The 23,993-nt window shown below is 41.2% G+C and overlaps 1 protein-coding gene across 1 annotated transcript in view; it reads right to left on the bottom strand.

Annotated features, from left to right (window-relative positions):
- TTC7A (tetratricopeptide repeat domain 7A) overlaps positions 1–23,993 on the bottom strand; it is a gene marked incomplete at its 5' end in the record, with an annotated part of 175,886 nt that overhangs the window by 57,347 nt on the left and 94,546 nt on the right. The window contains one exon of the mRNA XM_082307008.1: positions 507–623. Within this exon, the coding sequence (XP_082163134.1) occupies positions 507–623 (117 nt within the window). The remainder of the gene's footprint in view (positions 1–506; positions 624–23,993) is intronic.

Below are 23,993 nucleotides of genomic sequence, written 5' to 3'. Positions count from 1 at the left end.
TACAACCATAGCATATGATAGAGTCTTGGCCATGTGCCTTTCCTCGGCTTACTCAGTTCAGGACTGTGTCACCCCCACACATTCCTGGGTGGTGCCAACTACTGCAGACTGTGAATAATGGCTGATGGATGCTTGGACTATTGGAAAAAAAAAAACCAAACGAACAACAATCTTGCCCTCCATTCTGGACATCTGAATATGGATAGAGATGTTTAGACATTCAGATCAGAAACTCTTGGTTCAAACTGCTTCTTCAATCTTAAAACCTTGAGGCTTTGTTTTTGTGGGTTTTTTTTGTTGTTGTTGTTGTTTTTTTTTTTTTTTTAAATTATGGGTATTAAAATCTTGCCTTTTTTTAATCACAGCTAGAAATATTAATTATGTTTCTTTTTAAGCAGTACTGTTTAGTACCCTTTTTGCAAAATAACTTAAGTATCTAGACAATTAAAGAAGATAACTGCATCTCCATTATGAAATCTGAACTTGTTAGAGTGGAGAAAGCCTACCTGTGCTGTAAAACATTATATACCATCTGCCACATCTGCAACATATGTCTGCATGTCACCAGAGCCTCTTCAGGTCCTTTATGTATCCATTCCAGTTTTACTTTGGTGAAGAGTAAGCTGCAAGATGAAAAAGAATAACTTCTGTTTTACTGGCATCTCATAAACGTAGAGAATTAGTACCAGTCTAGCGAGATCCTGGCAGCCGCATTTTTACTTGCTTTGTATGTGCAGCAATAAAAGAAAACACCGTAGCAGAAAACATTTCATTTGGTTCAACTTTGATTCCCCACAAGGAGATGAGAGGATTAACAATATTCCTCAGCTGCAGTGAAATTTGTGTCACAAAGCTGGCAGGACAGTGTTAAAAGCAATGCATTGCAAAGCTAACAAGGTGAAACATGCAGTGATTCTCATTTTATTTTGGACAGCATTAAAAACCGAATAAAAAGGAATTGCCATAATACATATGCCAGACTGTTTTCTTAGTCTGGCATCTTCCCATAGCACCGGCTTATATAATAAATTTCAGACAAAAAACCCAACACGCTTAATGTACGCCGTCAATTATGTAATGCCTCACAGGAAGGAAAGGCTTTTTCGCAACCCCAGCTGGCGATCATCTCGTGCCCCTCGGCAAGACAGCTGATAGCCCTTTTGCATTCTTCTTCTAGGTAGTGTAACTGTTGCTACTATTCTTATACCTAGAGAATATGTACTTGCACACACCACTGGAATTCAGCAGAATTAGGTCAAGCAGAGGTTAGAAGACAGATTCAGCAATGACACAACCTATCACTTGCTGCTGGCATGGCTTTTAACACCATCCTTCACAACACCCACTTTATTTTTTTTAATTGCCAAGACGATTGAACTTATTTCTTATTTACTAATGTAAATTTACTTCTCTGCTTTAAATGTTTCCATAAAGTCCAAGATCTACACATTTTGAATTAGCCCGTGGCTAGCTATTAATCCACTGGATGCAGATACATGTACATACGAGTATGCAATATTAACAGCTGAACGTTAAAAATCCTAAAACCAGTTTTGCAAATGTGACCTGCAGGCTCCTGGGGAATCCAGACAACTTCAGAAACTGCATAGATGATGTTAGAGAAGACTTTGCAGCTGAATAAGAGATCCTTCACTTGCAATAACTAGAAACTTGCAGCCAAGACTCTGTGGTGCGTATGCCCAGTAATGTGCCAAAACGGCAGTCCCGTTCTGCACTAACAAACATTAGGGTTTGTTTTGGGGGGAACTCACCAAAATATAGCCCAAATGTACCAACTGCTATAGGGAAGTCTGCTCATGGCCGCTGCTACAGTTTGACCGCACAGGACAAACATCTAACTAAATTCCCCAGGTACAAACTTAGGCTAGGAAAGGAAGATCAAGATTCATAATCAAGGGAATTTGTCTTCGTCCCTTACTATTTTATATCCCTACTCTGTGTTTACCTTTGATTTTCTTGTTATTGATCTGTGCAAAATAAATGCTAACAAAAACATCCCCTGCTCTTGTAGATGCTGACTCCCTAACTGAAAGGAAGTGCCCTCATGATTTGGGTAGTTATTTTGGGGCTAGATCCATGGACTGATCAAAAGTTTTGCTGGGACAAAGAACATGACAGTGGATGCACTCCTAAGGAAATAAAAATGCGACTGAATTCGAAGGAGTGGTTAACAATGGAAACTGGCCAGTGATGCATGCTGCTCTGTGTCCCTTAGTTAACTGGGCTCCTAAGAACAAAGCTTGTTTTAACACAAGAGAATATAGAATCAATCACTTAGGAGCAAGGAATATATATCACACTAGAAAGATGAGAGGTTATACCCTGGAGCATAATGGTATTATAAAAGATAGCTTCATGAATGTGAAGTTCCTGAAGAACAACGCAGTCAAGAGGTCAAGCAATCCTTAGCATCCATATACGGAAGCACAATCAAGTAGGAGCTGGAAGATATGGTTATTCCCGTTCACAGCATCAGCAAGACACTTACTACAATCCTGTTCCTAGTTCTTGCTCTTTAAGTCCAAAAGACGACTAAAAATGGGGTGAGGTTCAGAAAAAGGTTATGCAAGTGATCTGAGGGCTAGAAAAACATATTTCATCAGAGGCTTAAGAAGCTCAGTTCATTTGGTTTAACCAAGAGGCAGCAAAGAAATTATTTAGCCCCAGCCTCTGAGCACCTACGCAGAGAACTATCTAGTTGTGAGTCTTTGATCTAAAAGAAAAGGTATCAGAAAATCCAGGGATTTGTTGGAAGCTGAACCTAGTCAAATCGAGATTTATAAGTAAATGCAGACATATAACTATCAAAGCAAATAATCTCTGCAGCCACTACCTAGTGTGCACAGTAAGTTCTGTAGTCTTTAAAGCCTTCTCAGCAAGACAGGATAACATCTGGAAAGCAATGCTAATGCACAAATAAAAGCTACAGGTTTGATGCATAGGCTTGTGAGTGAGCTTCTTTGGACTGCGCTGTGCAGAGGGGTGAGAGTGCATCATCACCTTCCTTCTGGCAATTTATCTATTAAAAATATTCTACCAGTCCAAGAAACTACCACACTGAACAATCTATGCTATCTTAAGCATACAGAATATTTTTTTAACCACTACAAACTTTCAAAATGAAATGAAAGACCTTCTAAAGCACTGTATGACCCTCCTTGCAGCAGAAGAGTGGTAGTCAAGGAGCCTAACGCCTAGAGAAGAAAATAGTCGTATTACATCCCTGAGTAACTCCACGCTTTTGAACGCCGTTAAGATACCGCTCTTAATATTAATGAAATAGAAGAATATAGGAATGAAGAATCTGTTAACAGTCAAACTACTATACAGGAGGGATATATTAAGGGTTCCTCCTCCCTTTCACATGAGTAGGGATATAGATAGCTTAGTTAGCTGCAGGCAATTAAAACCATTACATAGTATATTTAAACATTGCAGTTAAAAATTAAAGAGACAAACACATTAAGTTCTTCTCTCCATCACTCTGATGCTTACTGTTTACAGTGAGCATACGTCAACTTCTTTGGATGAAGATGCAACGTTCTCTCTCAGGAGAGAGAACAACTAGCGAAACATAAGAAAAACACCAGTCTTTCACAAAAACGTAATAAAGTCTTTACTTTAGCAACTGTCTACAGTGCCACATTACCAGATCTCAGAGACACCACGCGCTGTTAGCTGTTGTGGTAATTCACCTTTGGAATAGAGCTATTCACATTATTGTGCAATAATATAACGAACCAAACCAAAAGGCAAACGGCAAGAACATAAGTGGCAAAAGGAATCAAATCATACTGACAACAGTAGTAAACAATGCAATTAAATATGATAATTAAAAGGTGGAAATAAAATCAGTACATTAGGCTCTATGTGCAATATGCTGTTTGTATTTCTCAGCTTCTAATAAGTTTTGTAACAGCAAAACCAGATAAATAAAAATATAGGGAAAACACTGAAGTGAAGGAGGTGACAGTATCACTTATCTCAAGCTTATTTTATTACTAAGATAGCACTCTTGCTACAAATAAATCTAATGGGTATTGTGTCATATCAGTGTCTGCACACAACTCTCAGGCATAAATAAAAATTACGTATACACAGATCTCACCTTATTATATTTACTTAATATCATTTTACTGTACTTTCGTATGATGCTTGTAATATTAAGCAGAGCTGACTCTTAAAGAGATTCAGCATATAAAAATAGCCCCAAGATTATCAATACAGTCATTAGTAATTCTGTTAGCCTCTGAAAATGAAAACAAAGTGATTTGGGCTAAAGCAAACATACAAATTGCTACTACATAAGCATAGGAAGAGAGCGCAAAAAAAATCTACAAATCGTTTTGGTAATGTATATCATTTCAGGGACAGTAACAATGGAAAATAACCAGTGCTTACTCTTGATGCTGGACTCTAAGCTCCCTCTCAGAACAGGTTTTCTTTTATCATCTATGTGGGTAGTATGCAAAGGCTTCTACTCCCTGATGTAATGTCAGGTTACTGCCACAAGTGAACATACATACCTATCACAGTCATGTTAACTCTAGCAAATTAAAATATGTATACATTGACTTTGCTGCAATATGAAGCTCTGAAAATTCAAAATTAGGTTTCCCAAGTATCAAAATTTCAGTAGTATAAATGACATAAATATCACTAAAATATGCCATGCATTGACAAAAAATTAGGGACTAGAATACTGGAAGGCCTATGAAAATTTTCAGCAGAAAGCAAGCTACTTGGGTTGATTTCAGTAGGTATTCAACATTTGTTTTCATAAAGACTGATTTCAGCTGCTGATACTCACTGTGGCTCAAGGCCTGGCAAAATACACCTACCCAGCCCTCCTGAAAGTCTTCTAATCCTACACGGCTAAATGCTCAGCCTTTAAGTTCTTTAATACCACCCGTGAAGGAAAGAGGCAGTTCTTTCCTATCATTGACAATCTAATTACTGAGCTTTAATAGTTAATTCTTGCTATCAGAACGTTTCACATGTGCATGTGGTATACTAGAAATGCTTATAAGCACATCTGTGGAAGAAGTCATAAGTTACTATGTTTAGTAACAACCTATTGACTACTGTATGGATGCTATAGGACTATATGAATATTTATTCATCAGTTAATTATTGGGACTTTTTAAAGGTGCTTTAAAACGGAGTTTTCAGTACCAAATGTGGCCCTTTCACTACACATTTATACAGCATCACAATGGGATCTCTGTGCCCTATCATCTGACAAGCAATAAATAATGCTAGCACTGTAACAAACAATAACACATTCCACTCATTTCAAGGTTGAGAGACTAAATTAGGAGTAATGAGTATTATGTAGACATTTATCTATATGTTCTGCCATTCACTGGCTGCTTATAACCCCTCCAGTTTTTCAGAGCTTGTCAGCAGCTGCTCAAAGATCTACATGTCTTCCAGCTTTACCAGATCAGGGCCATCATTCCCCAAAGTCTTTCATTATTGACCCAGATTTGCGTACCTACACCTAACCCAGCTGCTGGGTTATTTTGGATTTTGAATACAAAAGGAAGCAAAACAAAACACGAAAAGCAGCAGCAACGTGTCCCAATTCACAGAGGCATTTGTGCACATTAGCATGAAGATACTGAACTTCTGCAACTAGTATTTGTACTTTGTTTCTTTCGTTCATTAAATGACAGGATGCATGCGCCTGTTTGTTTGTATGTTTACAGACATTCGCCTGGAGAGAGAAACCAGAATCCTAGTCACAGCTCCAAGGACAGCAAATGCACTTTATCCAATGACTGATTGATGGGGTGCTGGAGCAGCACGCAAGTGCCACTGGACAGCAGAGCCCAGCTCACCCTCCTACCTCTTTGAAGCCCAGATAAATATTCCACAGCAGCTCCAATGACAAGCAGGGGAATGCCATGACCTGGATGGGTAGAGGGCCCAAGGATGCTCTCTGAGGAACTGGGAGGCACGGATTCAAACCCCCAACACTTTGATCACTGACCTCTTGAATTAGTTTCTTCCCCTTTAAGGTAACAGATGCAAAAGGAGGATACAGGTGGATACAGGATATAGACTGATCTAACAGAGCTGGAAAGAGGATGGAGGAGATAAGAAGAATGATCAAAGTTTTGGCACGCTTTTGATATATGGAGATAGTAAATAGACTTCTCAGCCTGGAAAAGAGGCTGAGAGAAGAGATGACAGATTTATAAAATCATGAATAGCACGAAGAAGATCAGGAAATCAAAGCAGTCTGTGTTGTTTCAAATGAAAGCAGTAAGGAATATCCAATAAAGCAATCGAGCAGTGGATTTAAAATGAGCAAATGAAGTGCTTTTTCATATAACACAAAAGTAAAGTGCAAAACCCATTGCTGCAGGATGTTCTGGAGCAGACGCATAAATAGGTTCAAAAAGGGATTAGATAAATTCACGGATGACAGGCCCATCAGGGGCATTAAACACAACCTAATGCAACCTCTGGCTCTGAAAGCCTCTGAACCACTCAGCTGACAGAAGCGGGGATGACACGAGGGGTAGGATCATCCTACTGCCATGTTTCTATGTGCTTTTCCCTGTGCACTCACCAGATGCCCTGCTGAAGACAGGCAAGCCCTTAGTTTGATCAAGAATGGCCATTCTTATGTTTGCATAGAGCAGAAATATGATTGCAGCCCATGTTCTTTTTATAACCCAGATTGTCTGGTCTCGTTTTATCTGCCAGTACGAGAGGATGGTGTATCTGGAACTGTAGTAACTTCACAGCAAATTAGCTGCTCAGTTTATCAGTTGCTGAGTTTAGCTTCAGTGGTGCGTCACCTATACAAACCAATTAGTTCATATATATTCTTTCACCATAACCATTATGGTTTCATTAACCTTCCTAGAGCACCTGCTAAAGCCCTAGGCACATTATCAATAAGAAAGTTGGCAAAATTGGAAATCTGCTTTTAATTTCCTGCATTTTTGTTGAAAAAAATCAACATCAAAGTTGCTGTCTTCGCAAATAACTCGGTGCTTCTTGCAGTCTCCTGACATTTAAGGGCACATTCTCCAGTTAAGTTAATGCCAGCAGCGCTGACTGCAACCTCCTTTTATAACTTCATGCTGTGCCATGTTATCTATCACTTTCCCTACAAAAATAAATTGATCATATACTTTCACAGACATACAGTCCTTTTTTTTATGGCTCCCTGCCCATTTACCCCCTAATATGAACAAAAAATAAAAACAGGCAGCCTGGTAGCATGTCCGAAGAACTGTTGACTTCATCTTCCCAGCCCAGGAAAACGAGCAGACTCGGAGACGACATCTCCTTTAGCAGAATGTCCTGCTCCGAGCCCCAGTCTTGCATGACAACAGCAATTCAGCAATGTTGCTCCACGAATTACGACTGCAACAGCACAACACAGGGTGAGAACAGCTTTCAGAGAGGTAGATTCCAGGCTATTTAAAAGTTTACATGACAAAGATGATTTGCTAGGGTTAGCCTCATGACACACGGCACCTAGAAGGCTCCTGCACATGGAGTAGGAGGGAAACAGAAGAGGTGTATCGCAGCCCAACCTGTCAGAGGCCGCACAGCAAAAACAAATGAGTGGCCACTGGCAGGGCTCAGCTCTGGCTGTTTTTTCTTGGACTGCCTCCTCCTGTAAGCCTGATGGCAGAAGGGCCTCCTGTCAGTCAGGTGAAGGTCCTGCCAATGGACTACATTGCCTATCTCTGCATGGACCCAAACGTCACTTCCCAAGACAAACATGTCTGCAGCCAGTCCAGCAACCTCATGCATCTATTTCAGCATGCAGTTCCATCAGATTCACTTGTGATGCAGAGGGCAAATATGAGTAAATATTGATGTGGCCTATCCAGAAACTGACACTTACATTGTAAGGAGGTCTTGTAACAAACCCACTTTATCTGCTAAACCCAGGCAGGTTGTCACTTAAAGGAAAAACAACAACTAAGTAACAGTCTGCTGAAAGAAAAAGCACACCGATTTGCTGGAAAAAGAAAAAAAGAAAAAAAAAAAAAAAGGCACTGAAAGTCTTGCTTGTCTTCACCTTTCTTCAGAATCAAGCCATATCTAGTCATACCAAAGAAAAGGAAGCACAAAAAAAAGGGTGATCAGAGTTATTGACTCCTTTCCTTTTAGTTAGAGCATTCATTTTGAATCCCAGACCTGTGGTATTTTGCTTTTTGTTAAGAACATAGGAATCAAGCTCATTGTCAGTACAGCGGATAAAACCCCTTCTCTCACCCTGTGTTACATAGCATCGTTTGGGTGATACACCCAACAAGAGTCTTTATCTTCCTCTCACCCCAATGAGGAACTGGAAACAAAATGATTTTGTGCCATCACAAATCATATGTATTTTAGTCCATATCTCGCCTGAATAAAGACAAAAATAATTTTCACAATTATAAGTTTTACAGCAAAATCTGGAAAAAAAAAACGTTTCTGGTTTTGCTATGCAGAGTGTTTACACCAACTTTTTATACATAATTTCCCTCTGTAAGGACAGTGCATTAGACTTTTCCTTGCACCACTTCAGAAGATGATAAACTGAAGTTTAAGTTGCAAATATCCCCCCCCCCCCACATTATTTTGTGAATTCTTTTTTCTCTGACAGGCTCCAACTACACAGAGTACTCCCCATTGCACTGGACACTGCACGAACACATTTGAAAACCGGGGCCAGGTCTCAAGCATCCAAGGATAGGAGAGCTCAGAGGTCTACCTCCTATTTAATTTCAATCATTAATTCAGTAGGAGTTCAATGCATAGCTTTTCCCGCAGATCCGAGCCCTGGCACTTAAATTCAGGTGACTGTGGTGCAGTATCTCATTTGTGGGTGGAAGCAGACACCTACACGGCAATGTGCAATCTCAGGAGCATACTGGCAACCGTGGTCCGCTGTCTTTCGCCCATGGTGACAGCATGGCCAATATCCTATAGCTTGGGCTGGGGACATGGGAGAGCTATGCTCCCTTTCTTGCTCTCACACGGCCTCTTGGCCGGTCTTGGGCAAGTCGCTTCAGCAACCTGTGCTTCAGTTCTTCTAACTGCAGAGCAGATAACAGGAATGACCTTTGCAAAGCATTCAGAGAACTAGATTCTTCATCATCGCCTTCCCCATATCCTTTACATTTAATCTCTTAATGCTGGTGCTCTCAACTTCAGAGTTATTTGCGGACAGGAAGGAAAGAAGATTGAGCTCCTCTGTAACTGACACCACTTTTAAACCATTTTCTCATCTGTTGGGCCTGATTCATCAGAATTTCATCAGATGTGCCGCCGGGTAAATCCAGCCAGCCCTGATTAAATGGGAATTCATTCAGAAAGGCAGAGCTGAGAACTATCATGCTGTCACAACCACTGGCATAACTCTTGATTTACAGAAACGGAAAAGGAAACCAGGCCTAGGGTCTCTAATTGCTGAGCTGAGATCCTGCCAGGCAAGAAAAGAGCATTAACAGGACGAAGCTGAAGTACTTAATATGCTACCAATACTTCCTATCCCCAAAGAGTGCAGAACTGGATGCTTCACTTACTTACACTTCTGAACTGTTGTGTGTTTCAGAAAAGCTTCTAGGACATGCAGTTTAGGCAGCTTTTAGAGGAAAGGATACCAGGACTCTGGCTAATAAAGTAACATTTGACATCAACCTCCAAGTCCCCTCAGTCTGCAACCAAGAACACACCTTCTGTCTGGAAAGATATGCCAGAATCCTGATTCAAATATTTAAAAGAGAGTGAAACACCTTCTAATTAACCCAGTGTCAAGGTAATAAAAAGTGATAGCATACTCATATTATGGTTGTATAAATTATGCAACAAAATACAGTAAAAGCAGAACCCCCCCCACAGGATTAATAAAACATTTCTACCCAACTTGACACATCTATCAAATCTTGCATGTTACTGATACTTGGAGCCAACAATCTGAAACTGCATCACACCCCCACTGTATTAGTAAATTAGAACCACACAAAATTTGGCTTTGGTATAAAAACAATAGACTTAGTGTAAAATAAGCTTTTCTTTTTTGAAATCCATCACACAATGTTATTAAACAGACCTCGCTCTTTCTATAATTTTATTTTGGGGCAATATAATTTATGCCACTTTGGCACTACTCCAGCAAAGCACTTATAAAAGGTCTTCATCTTTAAGCATATGAGCAGTCTTGCTGAAGTCAACAAGAAGTCAATTATTCCTCTACTTAAAACTAAGCGTGTGCTTAAGAACCTTGGTAGATCCAGCTCTTTATGAGGAGGATTATGGGAGTATCTTCTAACTGCTTAATTTTGCAGAGGACAAAGCGTAAATACGAGTAACACAAGAAGGGCCAGAGTCTGCCGATATTTAGTGCTATCTGCGTGTCTCAGCAGAGGTGAAAAAGATGGGAAACCATCTGCCAAACACCACTGAATTTCACTACAAGGTACTAGTTCTGGGGTGCGTGTGAGCATGTTTCAGCCTATGTTCTGGCTAAGACAACACACCATGTAGTTATGACAGTTCAGAGGCAGTGTTTTTTATAAGATGAGCTTGTTCAGTGAGATATGGAGGAGCAGGTTTCTATATCAGCCTCAAAAAAAGATGGGAAAAGACATGTTTAAAAGACGAAAGAAGTGCCAGAAGCAAAGAAAGACAAAAGCTCCTTCATTTCAGAAAAAAACCCACATAATCTAGAAAAAAAAACCATGTTGCAATAGTTGACAGAAAACTGCTAGCTTCACCAAAGAAAATCCTAGAGAAAGAAATAGATATTTTGCTACCAGCAGGAAGCATATTTGTCTAAGTCTGCAAAGCAAAACCATGATGTAACTGCAGTCTATATTAGCAGCAGTGCCAGCTGAACACAGTTAGCGCAGCAACAGCAGCAGGAAGACACAGGAGCATGACCTTTAACGCAGAGCTAGCAATCAGCGTACAGACTCGGGTCTGTACTTCAGCAACTAGATGTGCTAAAGATCACACTACTGCAGTTTCACTCAGTCCTTCACTGACACGATTAAGTTAACCTCACAAAACCTGTGCTTACCATTTGGCTCGACGCAGCACACTGACTTAGAAAAATTAGACAGACGAAATTGTATTCCTGGTAGTGCTGGGTTCCTTTCTTGCCACAGACAGTGTTTTTGGAGATGCACTAAATTTCCTTATAAAGTTCCTTTATAGTTCCTTCATCCTGGACAAAGCTAATTGCAGGGTCAGGACTTAATCCCTGCCAGGTTTGAGACCATGCAGACCGGCTTTGGCAACGACGGCACTTTTTGTCATGTTGTTACCCTCCCACGCAGTACGGGTTTCCCACAGATCTCAGGCCAGGCGGCTGAACAAGTATCGTGATAGCTCTCCTTAACCATTACTCTGAGACAAAATCAAACTCAGGATATAACAGTGAACAGCTCTGTCTGTTTCCAGCCATATTGAACGGGGTCACCAGGATTTAAATACACATTGGAAGCACAGTCCCACTGACTGTATTTTTTAATAAATCCACCTTCTGCAATATATGTAGAGACACTCTTCTCTGAGCTAAAGTATGTATGCAGCCACTTAAGCAGCTCAGTTTAACCTAAATATTCTTTGTTTTCTTGGCAGAAATATAATTAAACATAGAACAATTCTTCAGATTTTCTTCCTAGAAATTTCCCAGCTATTCCCATCAAACCAAGGGTACTGCCTACTTACAGAACCCAGTTCCACAGCTTGCATCCTTAACTACTACTTCAGCACAAGGTTTTCCTAGCAGTGAGCTGTGCCCAGTTCAGCTGAGCACTGATATAGTTCAGGATCTTGCAGGCTGTATTTTAAAGGTGAAGCTTCGTTTCTTAGCCTTGCTGGAAACGGTAACTTCGCTGTTGCACGTATGACTCCAGCAGGTGCACCTTACACTGTACAAATAAGCTGAGTCATTGCTCATGAGTAACAAAGAAAAATCAGCAGCCCCTCAACCTGTCAGAAATACCTAACAAATTTCAATTAGAACTGCCAACAAAAACTAAAAGCCTCAAGAGAAAGGTGAGAAATATATGCACGGTTAAAAAAAACAAAAATAAAAAGAGAATCCATGGCAGATCGAGCCTAAAATCAGATTAATGGATTATTTTTCTGCAATATCTATTACACCCCAATGTGACAGATCTTCCAGATGTGCTGAGAAAAGATGACACAATATTATAGATTCCAAGCAGTGCATGTGTGATTAAAGAAAATCCTTTTGGAAAACATGCATAGTTATTACATTTTAAACATTCAAAAATAGCAATATTTGGCTTTCTTTCAATAATAGCCTAAAAACACATCTCAGTGTAAAACTGCAAATACAATTTAGATGCTCGATAGAATAAAACAGGCTTGACTGTTTAAAAATAGTCTCATTCATACAGTACAGTGCAGGTGATAGGATTAGTGGTTTTGGATTTACTTTTGGGTTCTTCACCCACAGATTACTGGACAGCTGCTTTTTTTTTTTTTTTTTTGAGACACAGTCCAGCATTTAGCAACCCTTACATTTTTTTAACACCACAGTGCTTTATAAAACTGAACTCTGTTCCAAAATTTAGAGCTAATAGCTGCACTGAAACAGGTAAAAGGAACTAAACATTCAGGGCCAGTCAGCTGCATGGAATCAGCTCTGTTCAACTGAAATGAACGGATTTTTGCCTTTTTAAACTAGCTGGGGATCTGGCACTCAAGCTTCAAGTCAGAAAAGCTCAGGCAGGCTGTCTTCAACTCCCTAAAACCGAGCATGCATCAGATAAACACAGAAATGAAGCACAGGGTCAGTGCAGTTTGATCAGCTTGTACCAGCTGACTTCCTACTTTATCCCTTTAAGCAAACCATTCATTTTCAGAATTCTAGCCTGAAAATTTACCAAAAAAAAAAAAAAAAAAAAAAAAATTGCTTGAAACATTCTCAGTGAGTCACCAAAGAAAAAACCCCACCCCCAGCCCCCTAAAAAACCCATTCAGTTCTTCCATAAGGATCCTGCAACTGAAGAAAAGAAATGAACAGAACCGATGACGAATAGCAAGCCCCAGCCTTTCACAGGGAAAAAGCTTTACGCTTTCCCTTCTTTGTGGAGAGAAACCCCGTGCAGAAACGCCCGGCTTCTGCGGGGCTGCCGGCACCAATTGGCAGAGCAGCCCTGCAGCGGAGCTGCAAGGTGCCTGAGGTCAAACTCTGCATCTCTACATCTCAGCCGAGGAGGGGGACAGAAAGAGGCTGGACTGAACTCCTTCGCACCCGCTCCTGCTGATAGGACACAATGAAACCCCCCTGTTTACTCTGTTTCACATATCCTGTTAATTCAGTACAGAGCTCTCTGCAGAATAAGAGATCAGAGCACACTAGAATAAATCAGAAGTGTGTATTTATAATTTCTGCCTTCTGATAAGTTAGCAGCGTGTTCCAGTTTTTCCTTGAAATAAGTCTGAAGGGGAGGAACAGATGTCAACCTGAAAGCATAAGAGTATTATAATTGTCCTGTGTTTTACCATTAGGCATAAAGAACGCTTTGCATTTATGTATGCCTCTGCTTTCCCTCTTAAAAGGCCACTGTGCAAGCCAGCTGTAATTCAGAGTGCACAATCTCATTTCTATTTCCTTTCCTTCCTAAACCGGTGTAACCAAAACACAGGTACAGCGTTCCTCTCCATTCCCACCGCACTGAAGGCATTGTATTTGCATTATTATGTCCACACCTTTCCTGAAGCACCTTGCTGAAAGGATATCCAACATCACTGTGCAGAACTCCTTACTCCAAGGCAACTCAAAGTGCTCAGGCTCTCTGGTGACCTGATTGGTAGTTTTGCCTCCGGAAGGCTTAACAGAGCCTGTCATTATGTACGTGATATATCCTACCATAATTAATTCCCTCAGGGAATGACATCCAGAGGAAGCACGGTTCAAATACACAGCGTGCACCTGAAATTTGACATTTTGAATCAGATTCCCAACACCAAGATGCATCCATAGAAGATGTGACATTTTTATTTTCCTCAACTGTAGATACATGGCATAAACTAAATCCTGTCATAAAGAGACTGGCTTAAAAACTGTTGAAACATACAGATAAAAATCAGTGTTCTTTGTTCTTGAACAGATTTGATTTAATTCATTAGAAATCCAGAAGGTGTTTAAAATTACCATGTGCCATTTAATATAAGATGAAGTAATAGCTTCCTTCACCCTTAGTGGAAAAGATTCAGAGCTGTAATCCTTTTTCAAATAATTACCCTGTTCATCAGGCTTCAGCACAAGATGACTCCAAGCAGAAGAGAAATGGAGAGGCTGGCTATGAAAGCCTCAGTATATACCCGTACCAAGCTGAACGGTGATGAGAGGACTTTGCAGGCGTTTGTCAAGTCACAGGCCTGAATTACGCTAAAATTAGAACTGCGAGGGAAGGGCAAGAGCATGTGAAAGGATCAAGTCCATCTACCATATGAAAGGGTCTTTGGAGGAAAAAAAGTAGGGAGCGTGGGTAGGGACACTGTCTGGGTGAGGTAGCTCCTCAAAGCTACAGCAGTGAATTAATGCTTTCACACACATAACCTGTGGTTTTGACTCAGCCATAAGCTGCTCTGCGTGGCTACCCAGGGAAATGAGCTTGTAGAGAAGGGAAAGTTAGTGGCTGACATAAAGAGCTGGCACAGCTTACCACTATCTCGCCTCAGGAGGCATGTATGAATATTTTACTTGTGCAATTCCAGAACAGTGCAACTATATCCTTACTCGGGATAACTATAGTGTTTGCTGCCCAGTGCTCAAGGAAATCCTGCATGAGCTTGCACAAATGATTCTCTCCAACAGAAATGGCAACATAAAATCCAACATGCTGACTAAACAGTACTGCAAATGACATCCTTGGGGTCAATTCCTGTAGAGTATTCAGGACAGCAGTCAGTAAACTTCTTGGGCATCTTTTTCCTGGAGGTCCTAGAGAAGTTAGTAGAAGCACAGACATGTGAGCTGCAGTGCACTTTTAGCATGAATGAGACAAGCAATGAATTAATTTGGAGAAACATCAGCTCTGATGGAAGCTGACAGATTCCTTAATGCATCAGATTTGTGATTGCTTATGGCATGACTGATTTTTTTTTCCCTGTTTTTCTTCCATTTTACTTATAATGAGGTTCTACAGTAGGTACATTTGGCAGATTTGATATAGATACAGGCCTTTCCATTAAATTTTCGCCAATCCCTTTCTCCCCCTCTACGCCAAGATTGCAGCTCTATCTGTCAGGTCTCTCCAGGTATAAATTTATTTTTCAGGTAATGCCTGCCATTCAGTCAGCCTCAACACAGAATTTTTAGTGTGATTTCAGTTACCCAAACAGTTTCATTTCTCCACTGAAAACTGTAAGTAATACTGTAACGTGCTTGATTCACTCAAATCTGGTCAAGTCTGCTTCAGTAAACCCAACAGATCTACATATTCCAGATTGCCATCTCTTCTGAGCAGTTTGCTGTTTCCAATGGATACAAATTCTGATATTTATATTCAGGATTACAACCAGTGGACAACTGAAGCCTCAAATACAAAAATATCATAGAATACCAGGGTGGAAGGGGCCTCAAGGATCATCTGGCCCAACCTTTAAATATCACTTTAGTAAGACCACTGCATCACAACAACGGTAGCACATAAATTCCCAAGTCCATAAAAGCTATCATCTAGACACTACTTAAATTGTAGAACACATCATCTACTTGGTTTGCTCTGTAATACAGTTCTGTAGGAGTTAACCCAGCAAAGACTAACCCTGGATTAAACTACTGAAACGTTTCCCCTCTCCGTATAAGCTGTGCGTTCCCTCTTGTTAAACCAGCTAATCGCATTGGTGGGGTAGCCTGGCGTGGCTTGGTACAGCTCTGCACCATTGCAAACCACTCCATCCCGACTTAAGATCTCGTGCTTCACTGCGGGCAGCACCTGCAGCAGCAGACAGGGGAGGCTCTGTTCAGATATACCAGCCCTCCCTGCCTGAACTGTGTAACTGCGAGCCTCCCTGCGTAACTGAGAAAACACAGCCAGGGCACTGGACTCATCCCTCCCTCTCCTCTCCCATGGGTTGTGACTCAGGGCACATCTGTGTGACAAATTTTTCTTTTGCTGCCGTAAATAAAAGTTAAACTGCAACTTACCTTGTCAAGTGAGTCATTCCGTGGTTTATTATTGCTACTCAGGAAGCAGGCCTAAATTACAAGAGCAAAAGAAATACTTTGACTGCTGTAAGTTGTGTCTCCACTTGGGTCCTCAGCCAATTTTTCTGAAGTTTTAGAGCACGACCCAGTCCCAAAGCACCTATGAGTGCTTTTTATGAGCATGGTGGACTAGCAAAAGAAGGAAGGGACAACCATAGCAGCAGCGATTACAGCTGCGTCTCAGGCCCTTGCATCCGTGGAACTGAGCTATGCTGGCTGCTGTACAGCAATCTGTTTTGAAGACTACTACAATCCTGCGGGGAATTGTGATCTACAGTTTTGGGAATTTTGTTCTAGAGAATCCAAGGGATGAACCTCTCCAATCCACAAGCATTAGTTTGTGGACCACAAATCACAAGCACAGTTATGCAGGAGAGACCGTGGAGAAACTGCTGTACTCTTACAGCTGCTGTACGACAACACAAAGTTAAATGCTCTTGGGAAAACAACACAAACTGATATGATGCAGAATGAAGACTGAACTTTCTGCCTACATTAAGTCATCCTATTATGAATTTATTAAAACAGAAAGGCAAAAGTTGAGTTTTTCATTAATAATCCTGACCAGAACTGTGCAGCAAAGATGGAAAACCCAGTCAGTTCTACTAATTTTAGAACGTTTCTATTATGGGATTTAGTGCTGTAGCTGATTTAGGGGGAGTAAAAGAATATCTTTCCAACCATCAAATAAAAGAGAGGGATTCAGTTATATCTGGCCAGCTTTCCTTAACACATTGAACTAAATTGCTTCTATTTGGGTCTTTAAGATTTCATTTGTTGCCTTAAGATTCATCCTTTTTAATACCTGTCCCATCCCTTGTTAGGATCATTAATTCATTTTAAATGAAATGTAAAACCCAAGTTTTAATTAACTGAAGATATTAAGGAGCTAAATCACATTTTTACATGAACACAGGTCATATGATATGGTAAAACTCCAGCTCTGGTCTCTACATTCTGCCTCTCCACAACCATCTCACCAACTTCAACTAGGCAGATTATTCTTCCTAACTTCCCAGCCTAATCGGATACATGCTATTGTTATCCCCTGTTAAAGAGGCGTTCTACTCTTCCCCAGTCACAGTTGCATTTCACTGGTGTACAAATTGATTACAAAATGTTTGATGCACCACAGGGCTGCTGGGAAGTTCAAACAGAATATCATTGCAAGGAGTCTGGGGCTGAAATGGTTTACTACAGTTATACGCCATCTAGAAAACACGCTTTTGCAAAAGAACGGCTTTTTGCTTCCTGTCTACTGGTGGACAGTGTCTTACTATGCAGAAGAGGTGAATTACTAGATTTTCTGATTTGCAGGAACAGCCCCATAAAACTACATAAAAGCTTCAGATGGATTTTCTACCTTCCCTCAAGTCCAAAGAACAGATTTTGGCTTTCACTCTGTTTTCCTTTCTATTTTCCACACCTCCATTTCCTTGCCTGGTGCTCCAAACAGTCCACAACCAAATGGCTAGAAAATGAGCAGGAGCAAGAAGCTGGAAAGAAGAAATACATGGAATGGGAGAATCCACGCCAGCGCAGTAACGCATTTGGTTTTATTGGAGGCTCATAATGTGCATTTATGTCTCATCCATTTGAACAGAAAGTTACTGAACTTTAGAAAAGACAATTATTCACAGACAATAGAAAAGAGGGTCAGGGATCTCTTTAAAAACTAGCACTTTGTTGGTTTGTGAAGCCGGGATAAGGAAACTCACACGTAGACTCTCCAAACGCAGTCACAGCTTTGGGGAGGCAGAGCCAGGGCCCAGTATTGTGCTTTCAGCTTGCTTCAGCAAATGCCATGCTTCCTTTAAAAATGTCTTCCTGCTCCTCATAAAACATCGGTTTGGCAACAGAAAAGCTCTCCACTGAAGTTTTATGAGACCTTTTTATTAATGGAATAATAATTCTTTCTGCTGTTATTTAACCAGGCTGTCACTTTCAGGTTGGGATTTCTGTGAAAACCTAAAAGAGGTGCGCTTCCCTGGTTTCCAAGGGAGGCCGATTCCTGTGGGCCATGCTGAGACCCCAGACTTTTACTGCACCTCCAACACGTGCAGAATTGGTTAAGCTGTGCTGATTACCACTTGCAGCATCCCTCATTACCTTCCTTACTCATTCTGCCATCACTCGTTACACATGCAAATGAGCATGTAAGACACAGAAAACAACAGTATGTATTTATATACTCTTCACTTAAATGCCACAAACTGTCCCTTCCCAGGTGGTATGCAACTTCCTACGGATTTGCATCCTCTGCCCCTCTCCCCCATTGCAATCTGTCTCTGTTCCCAGCCCCTCTGGGAGACCTCGTGACAGTGCTGCTGCCGTGTCCCCGTCTGTCGTACCCGCTGCACGTGTGGTCCCGCTGGCGGCTGCCAACCCCGGCCCAGCACCGCTCGGCTCTGCCCTGCCTGCCCCCTCCGGCCTCGACTCAGCCACCTGCTTTTAGGAAACTTGCAGAAACTTAATTATTCCCAGGACTTGTAACACACTGTCAAAACTTGTTTTAAATCAGCCGATATTTTCAAAAGTGCTCAAGGTATAAAAAGCCCAACTGCATAATCCCCATTTCTTTAGGAAAACAAGTTAAAAAAGCAGGAATATAATTAGAACATTTCCATTTGAAGGCAAAAGGAGCAAGTCCCTCCATAGATTTTAGGGAAAAAAAAATCCACACCAAAAGCAAACAAATGAAAATGTCTAAATAGCTTTGAAAATACAGTAGTAGCTATTAAAATAGCATTGCACACAAAACTGATAAATAAGCATATTCCAGAGGCTGGATCAGAGACCGATGTCCTGCTCATTGGAAATATTCTTTCACTAGCTAGAAACTTTGTTTTGTTACTATAGTTACTCTCACTACAAGTGGCCCTGACTAAGGCATGAGGTATTTGTTATATAAAACCTCAGCGCAACTGCAGCCTTAAACTTCAGAAACTACCAGCTCTGTGCTCAGTCCCACTTGCAAATTCTGTTCCAAGCCTAGACTCAAAATGCTTTCACACTGAGTAGGGCATACTCTTGAGCAACAGTTTAATGGCGCTATTTAAGAGCTGAAAACATAATCAACATTGTTCATGATATATACTAAAACCGTGAAGGAATTCAGATGGACTGTGCACTGAGCAAGACGAGCAGTGACTTCCTCCCCAGACAGTTACGCTGTTAGCAGTGGCTGTCCTACACAAGAGAAACTGGCAATCAAGTTTAATAAAATGTGCGGAGAGGCTGTTGAATTTGATGCAAAAAATGCGCGTAGCCAGTTAGAAGAGCACCAGGTAGAAAATGCATATCCTGCAGCACTGCCATTTTTTGTTTTGTTACATTTTTATCAGCTTAGTTTGATAAAGTTTAACATCAGTAAGAAAAAAAAAAATAAATATCCTCTCTTCCTTGGCCTTTAACGTATTCTGGTTTCACACAATTTTTTTTTTTTGTTCTTCTGGGGGATATTTTCAGCCAGACAAACTGCTATTATGCATAATCTTGGAAAAGTGGCTCATGAGATCCCCAGTGAAAACAGGGAGATGACAGGACCTCACTTTTTAAGGTAGTCAGCTGATGCCGATACTCCAGTTCTATATGCCAGTCTGATTCAGGCCATCTGCACTGTTCTCAGCTGTATTTTTTTCCCCTGCTTGGGTAGCGTAAAACAGTGTGGCTTTCCTTGCCTTCAGCTTGAAATCTAGATACTAAGCTTCTTCTTAAAAGTCCAACATCCCAAACAGAACCTGCTCACAAGCGAGGATAAGCACTTACAAGTGCCGAGGTCAGAAAATACATCTGCTCGGACACTTGTTTTCCTGCAGTAAGCATCACTCAGGTTGGGGCCAAGCCAATGACTAGGGATTTTTCTACTACAGCACTGATACAGGGCTATTTAGTTAACTTCTGAAATGGCAGATGTAGCCATTTATGCTACACAGCTTAAGCTTTAAGCAATTTGAACACTACAGAAGACTGCAAGGGTATCTTTGTCTTTCCTTTCCCTTCCTCCCCCGGTGCTGACACCCTGTACTATTCTTAGTGTGCAGAAATCAGTGGTGTTAATTTCGGAGTTCACACATCAGAGGAAGCATTTAGAATTTATTCATTCATTTGTGAGAACCTGTATATGGCTTTGTCCTTAATGATAGAGCAACACGTTTGTTTGGGTTTTTTTTGTTTTTTTTTTGTTTGTTTTTTTTTTAGCTGTGACATTATTTGCAACCAGTCTTAGAGCTTATTAGAGCCTCATAAGTGTTGAAGAGCAAATCTGCCCTACTCTGTAAGAAACATGATTTCCTTAAGGTGCTGTTTGGATACAGAATTGCTTCATCAGTTCTTCCCTGTAATAACAGGGCTCGCAGTGACACCTAAAACCATGATTTCTGTCTCTCCCACATGTTGCAACTAATCCCAGACTAATGGCCTAGTGTATGTAGGCAAATAATGAGCACCTGCTGGAATACATAATTTGTGAGTGCTGCTTCTAGCTTTTCGTGGCACTGCAGCTTTATACGGTACCATTGCTTAGACTGTGTTAGAGAAAAAATAAATTATTGTTCAGCTATGATATTGCTCACATCCAGAATCAGGGTGCATATTGCTATACCTTGTAAAATGAGACACCAGCTCTGCCATGTGCAGGGAGAAATTAGATGAGATCAGAAGTGGATATTGCCATATCTAAAATATAGTCTTTGCATCAGAAGTTTGCAGGAGATCTAGGCGGAGAAATGAGCAAAGTCTAAATTAATACCTGATGCACATCTGATGAAAAAAACATATTGCAAGGATTATGTACGGTCTGAGCTGGTAAGGCATCTGAAGAAGTTATTTCATTCTTTTAAGACCAGTATGACCTCTAGAACATCAAAAATCTGTACTAGAATTCTCTACATGCTTTCCAATGTTACTATCACAGCTAATGAGCTGAATAAAATACCCCTGAAGCAGCTTATTTAGATACCGTCCTTCACAATATCATCATAGGGCTTAAATAATAAACTAACATTGCAGAATTTTAACATGCGTTTGTTTCTACATCCCCCAAAAATTCAACTGAAAGGGTAAGTCTTAAGGCAAGCTTGCTTTGCTCTCTTCCTTTCTCTCTCTATATATCAGTCAATCCTTTTTAAAACAACGAAGGTTTGATTCAGATGCATTTTGCCTCTGCAAAAGTCTTTTTAAAAATTGTAAGAAATGTAATGGGGCTTTGCTCAAAAGCAGTCTTACATATGTGGAACAAAATATGGCAACCAAAACTAAGAAATACACACTGTCTGGGATGGCAGAGAGAGAAAAGAAATAACACCAAAGACCATAGGCTTTCAGATGCAAGTTTTCCTGCCCTACAAAACCACAGATAGTGCACACCACACACACTTGGTCATCATTACCCTACAGGATCTCCCTTCCTCTTCCCCACAGACATTTTGCACAGGACTATGCCCTGTTATGCAAACGCTTGACATTTGCAGGCGGCGAGGGAAGCAGCAGGCAATTGCTGGTTGCCACTGAGAAAGAAGCAACGTAATCCCAGAGTTGCTGGTAGAGCAGGCTTCAACCCCTATCATATTTGAAAATCATCTGGTGTGAAGGCTCCAAAGCGTGCATATATATTGAATCTTTTTTTTTTTTTTCTTTTTTAAAGTGGACTTGAAAAATAAAACCTTTTTCCAGTTGGCATTTCCAAACTGACAATGTGCAGCCTCTTGATTAAGATGTGACGTAGTTTATACCCCGGCAACACAGGACTCCAAGCATTTCCATCTGCTTTAGCACTAGAACAATAAACAAGAAAATGCACCATCTTGTTTAATTTCAGAAGAATGTTTTTGATTGAAAGATAATTTAGTATATGTATCCTGACTCCTACATGCAATTGTGTAAGAAAAAGCGTTAATTCACACAAGCACTTCGGATGCAAAAAAGCCCTCCAAACAACGAACTCCCAATACCACTGTGCACAGCTCCGAACAAGTCTTTCTACAGAACAGCACCGTAGCGGTGGCTCAGAAAGGCAGAGGAAGTCTCTGCGCTCTCCCTCTCAGAAGCCATGCCTCCTGGAGGTGTAGGAAAAGCGCAGATTAAAGCAATCCCAGGTAGATTAAAAATCCCAAACAAGCGAGATCAGCACAGCTGACTGGCATTGGTGTGAACTACCCCAAATGAACACTGGCCCCATGCCACTTACCAGTGGCTTCCTGAGGTGCACATTACTGGTAGCTTTGTTTTGTTTTACCCCAGTACATGGGACATCTAAGCCTTGGGGACTGCTCTGCACATTAGCACGCTTGGTTTGTGCAGGCCAGGAAAATCTCTGACCCTTTTGCTCTCAGAGTCTCTGTCTGCTCCTTAGTGCTAGTTACCACCAATGCTTTGATCGCCTCGCTGGCGGTCGCTCTACCTTGATACATTCAGGCTAGTCGATGCCTAGCTGAAGAGCGGCTGCGCAGGTCGAGGCAACCCACGGGGCCCACGAGGCTCAAGAGTGTGCGTGCCAACAGCTGGGCAGTTCACCCACACAGATTCCTGTCTCTATGGAGACTCTGTCAGCAGCAGCCCATAGAGCTGGGCTGAAGCCGGCCCAGCCACGTCCCTGCGAGGAGCAGCTCCAGCAGTGTGGACATACCCTTTGCAACTGGTGAGGACAGTCTAGCAGCCGGCGTCTATCGGTTCTGCATCCTTATTCGGCGGGGCCGTGGCCCCTGCCATGCACACCTGGGGGTGGGCGGACGCCGCACGTTCCTCTCCTCAAGTGCCATTTTTGCATCGCTGCGTCACGGTGGCCTCTCCAAGCAATTCTGCTGCAATAGTCTGGGAGGGCTGGAGAAGACTCTAAAGATGTCCTCACGCCTGTATCATATCCCTTTGTTTCATGTTGAGCTACGTCATTCCTACTTTGCTATTTTTCCAACTTAAATATTACTGACATCTATTAAGGCCAGCAAAAAAAAAATTATTTTTTTTTTCCTTTTCTCTGCAACGCAGCAAATGCCTAATTTTCAAAGAATCAGACAAAATGACTGCTGGAACTTGCAGGGTGGGAGGTATGGCTCCCTCCTTCACTCAGTAGCACAACTCCTTGTAGTTCCCTTGCCCACCTGTGGAAGAACCGACTGGCCATCTCTCCTGTTCATTACACGGACTGCACTGGTATGCTATATTCTCAGCAGGGTTCAGAGCCCCGCTGCACTACATAGTCTATCAACACAGCAAAGACATTGACCTTGTCCTGAGAAAATACAAGAAAAACTACAGAATAATCTCAAATCATTGCAAGTGCTCAGGTGGTAGATGTAAATGGCCAGATTCCAGGGACAAGAATACGTCCAGGAGTCTTTTCAATATGAATGTCAGTGCAATTGCATACTTGTATGGTCTTCATTTGAGCTGCTAGTTATCAGCCTTCTACCACTTCTCCAGCTGACAGGGACATACGGAGTAGAGGTCACTGTGTTCAATTCCTAACCTGCTACATCTCCAGCAATTCTCATTTCCAGCCACAGTGCTGAGGAGCACAATTCTGTGTCATACTTATGTAGTTCTGGGTTGAATTTTCTGTTGGTGTATGTAGGAAGAACTCTGCTAATGACTGTGACACTTGATTAGACCATTTAGCTCTTGTTCACCTTTCCTCCTAAAATACAGTCTTATGAGAAACTTACTGCTGAACTATATACGTAACAGAAAGCTTCAAGCCAAAGTAAAGATGAATAAAACAAAGAGTAAAATGATTCGTATTTTCTGTTTTGTGTTGTAA

This window comes from Platalea leucorodia (assembly GCF_965183815.1).
Source record: "Platalea leucorodia genome assembly, chromosome: 3".
Classification (NCBI taxonomy): domain Eukaryota; kingdom Metazoa; phylum Chordata; class Aves; order Pelecaniformes; family Threskiornithidae; genus Platalea; species Platalea leucorodia.
The sequence above is the reverse complement of the archived record's forward strand: the minus strand, read 5'-3'. Positions and strand labels throughout refer to the sequence as shown.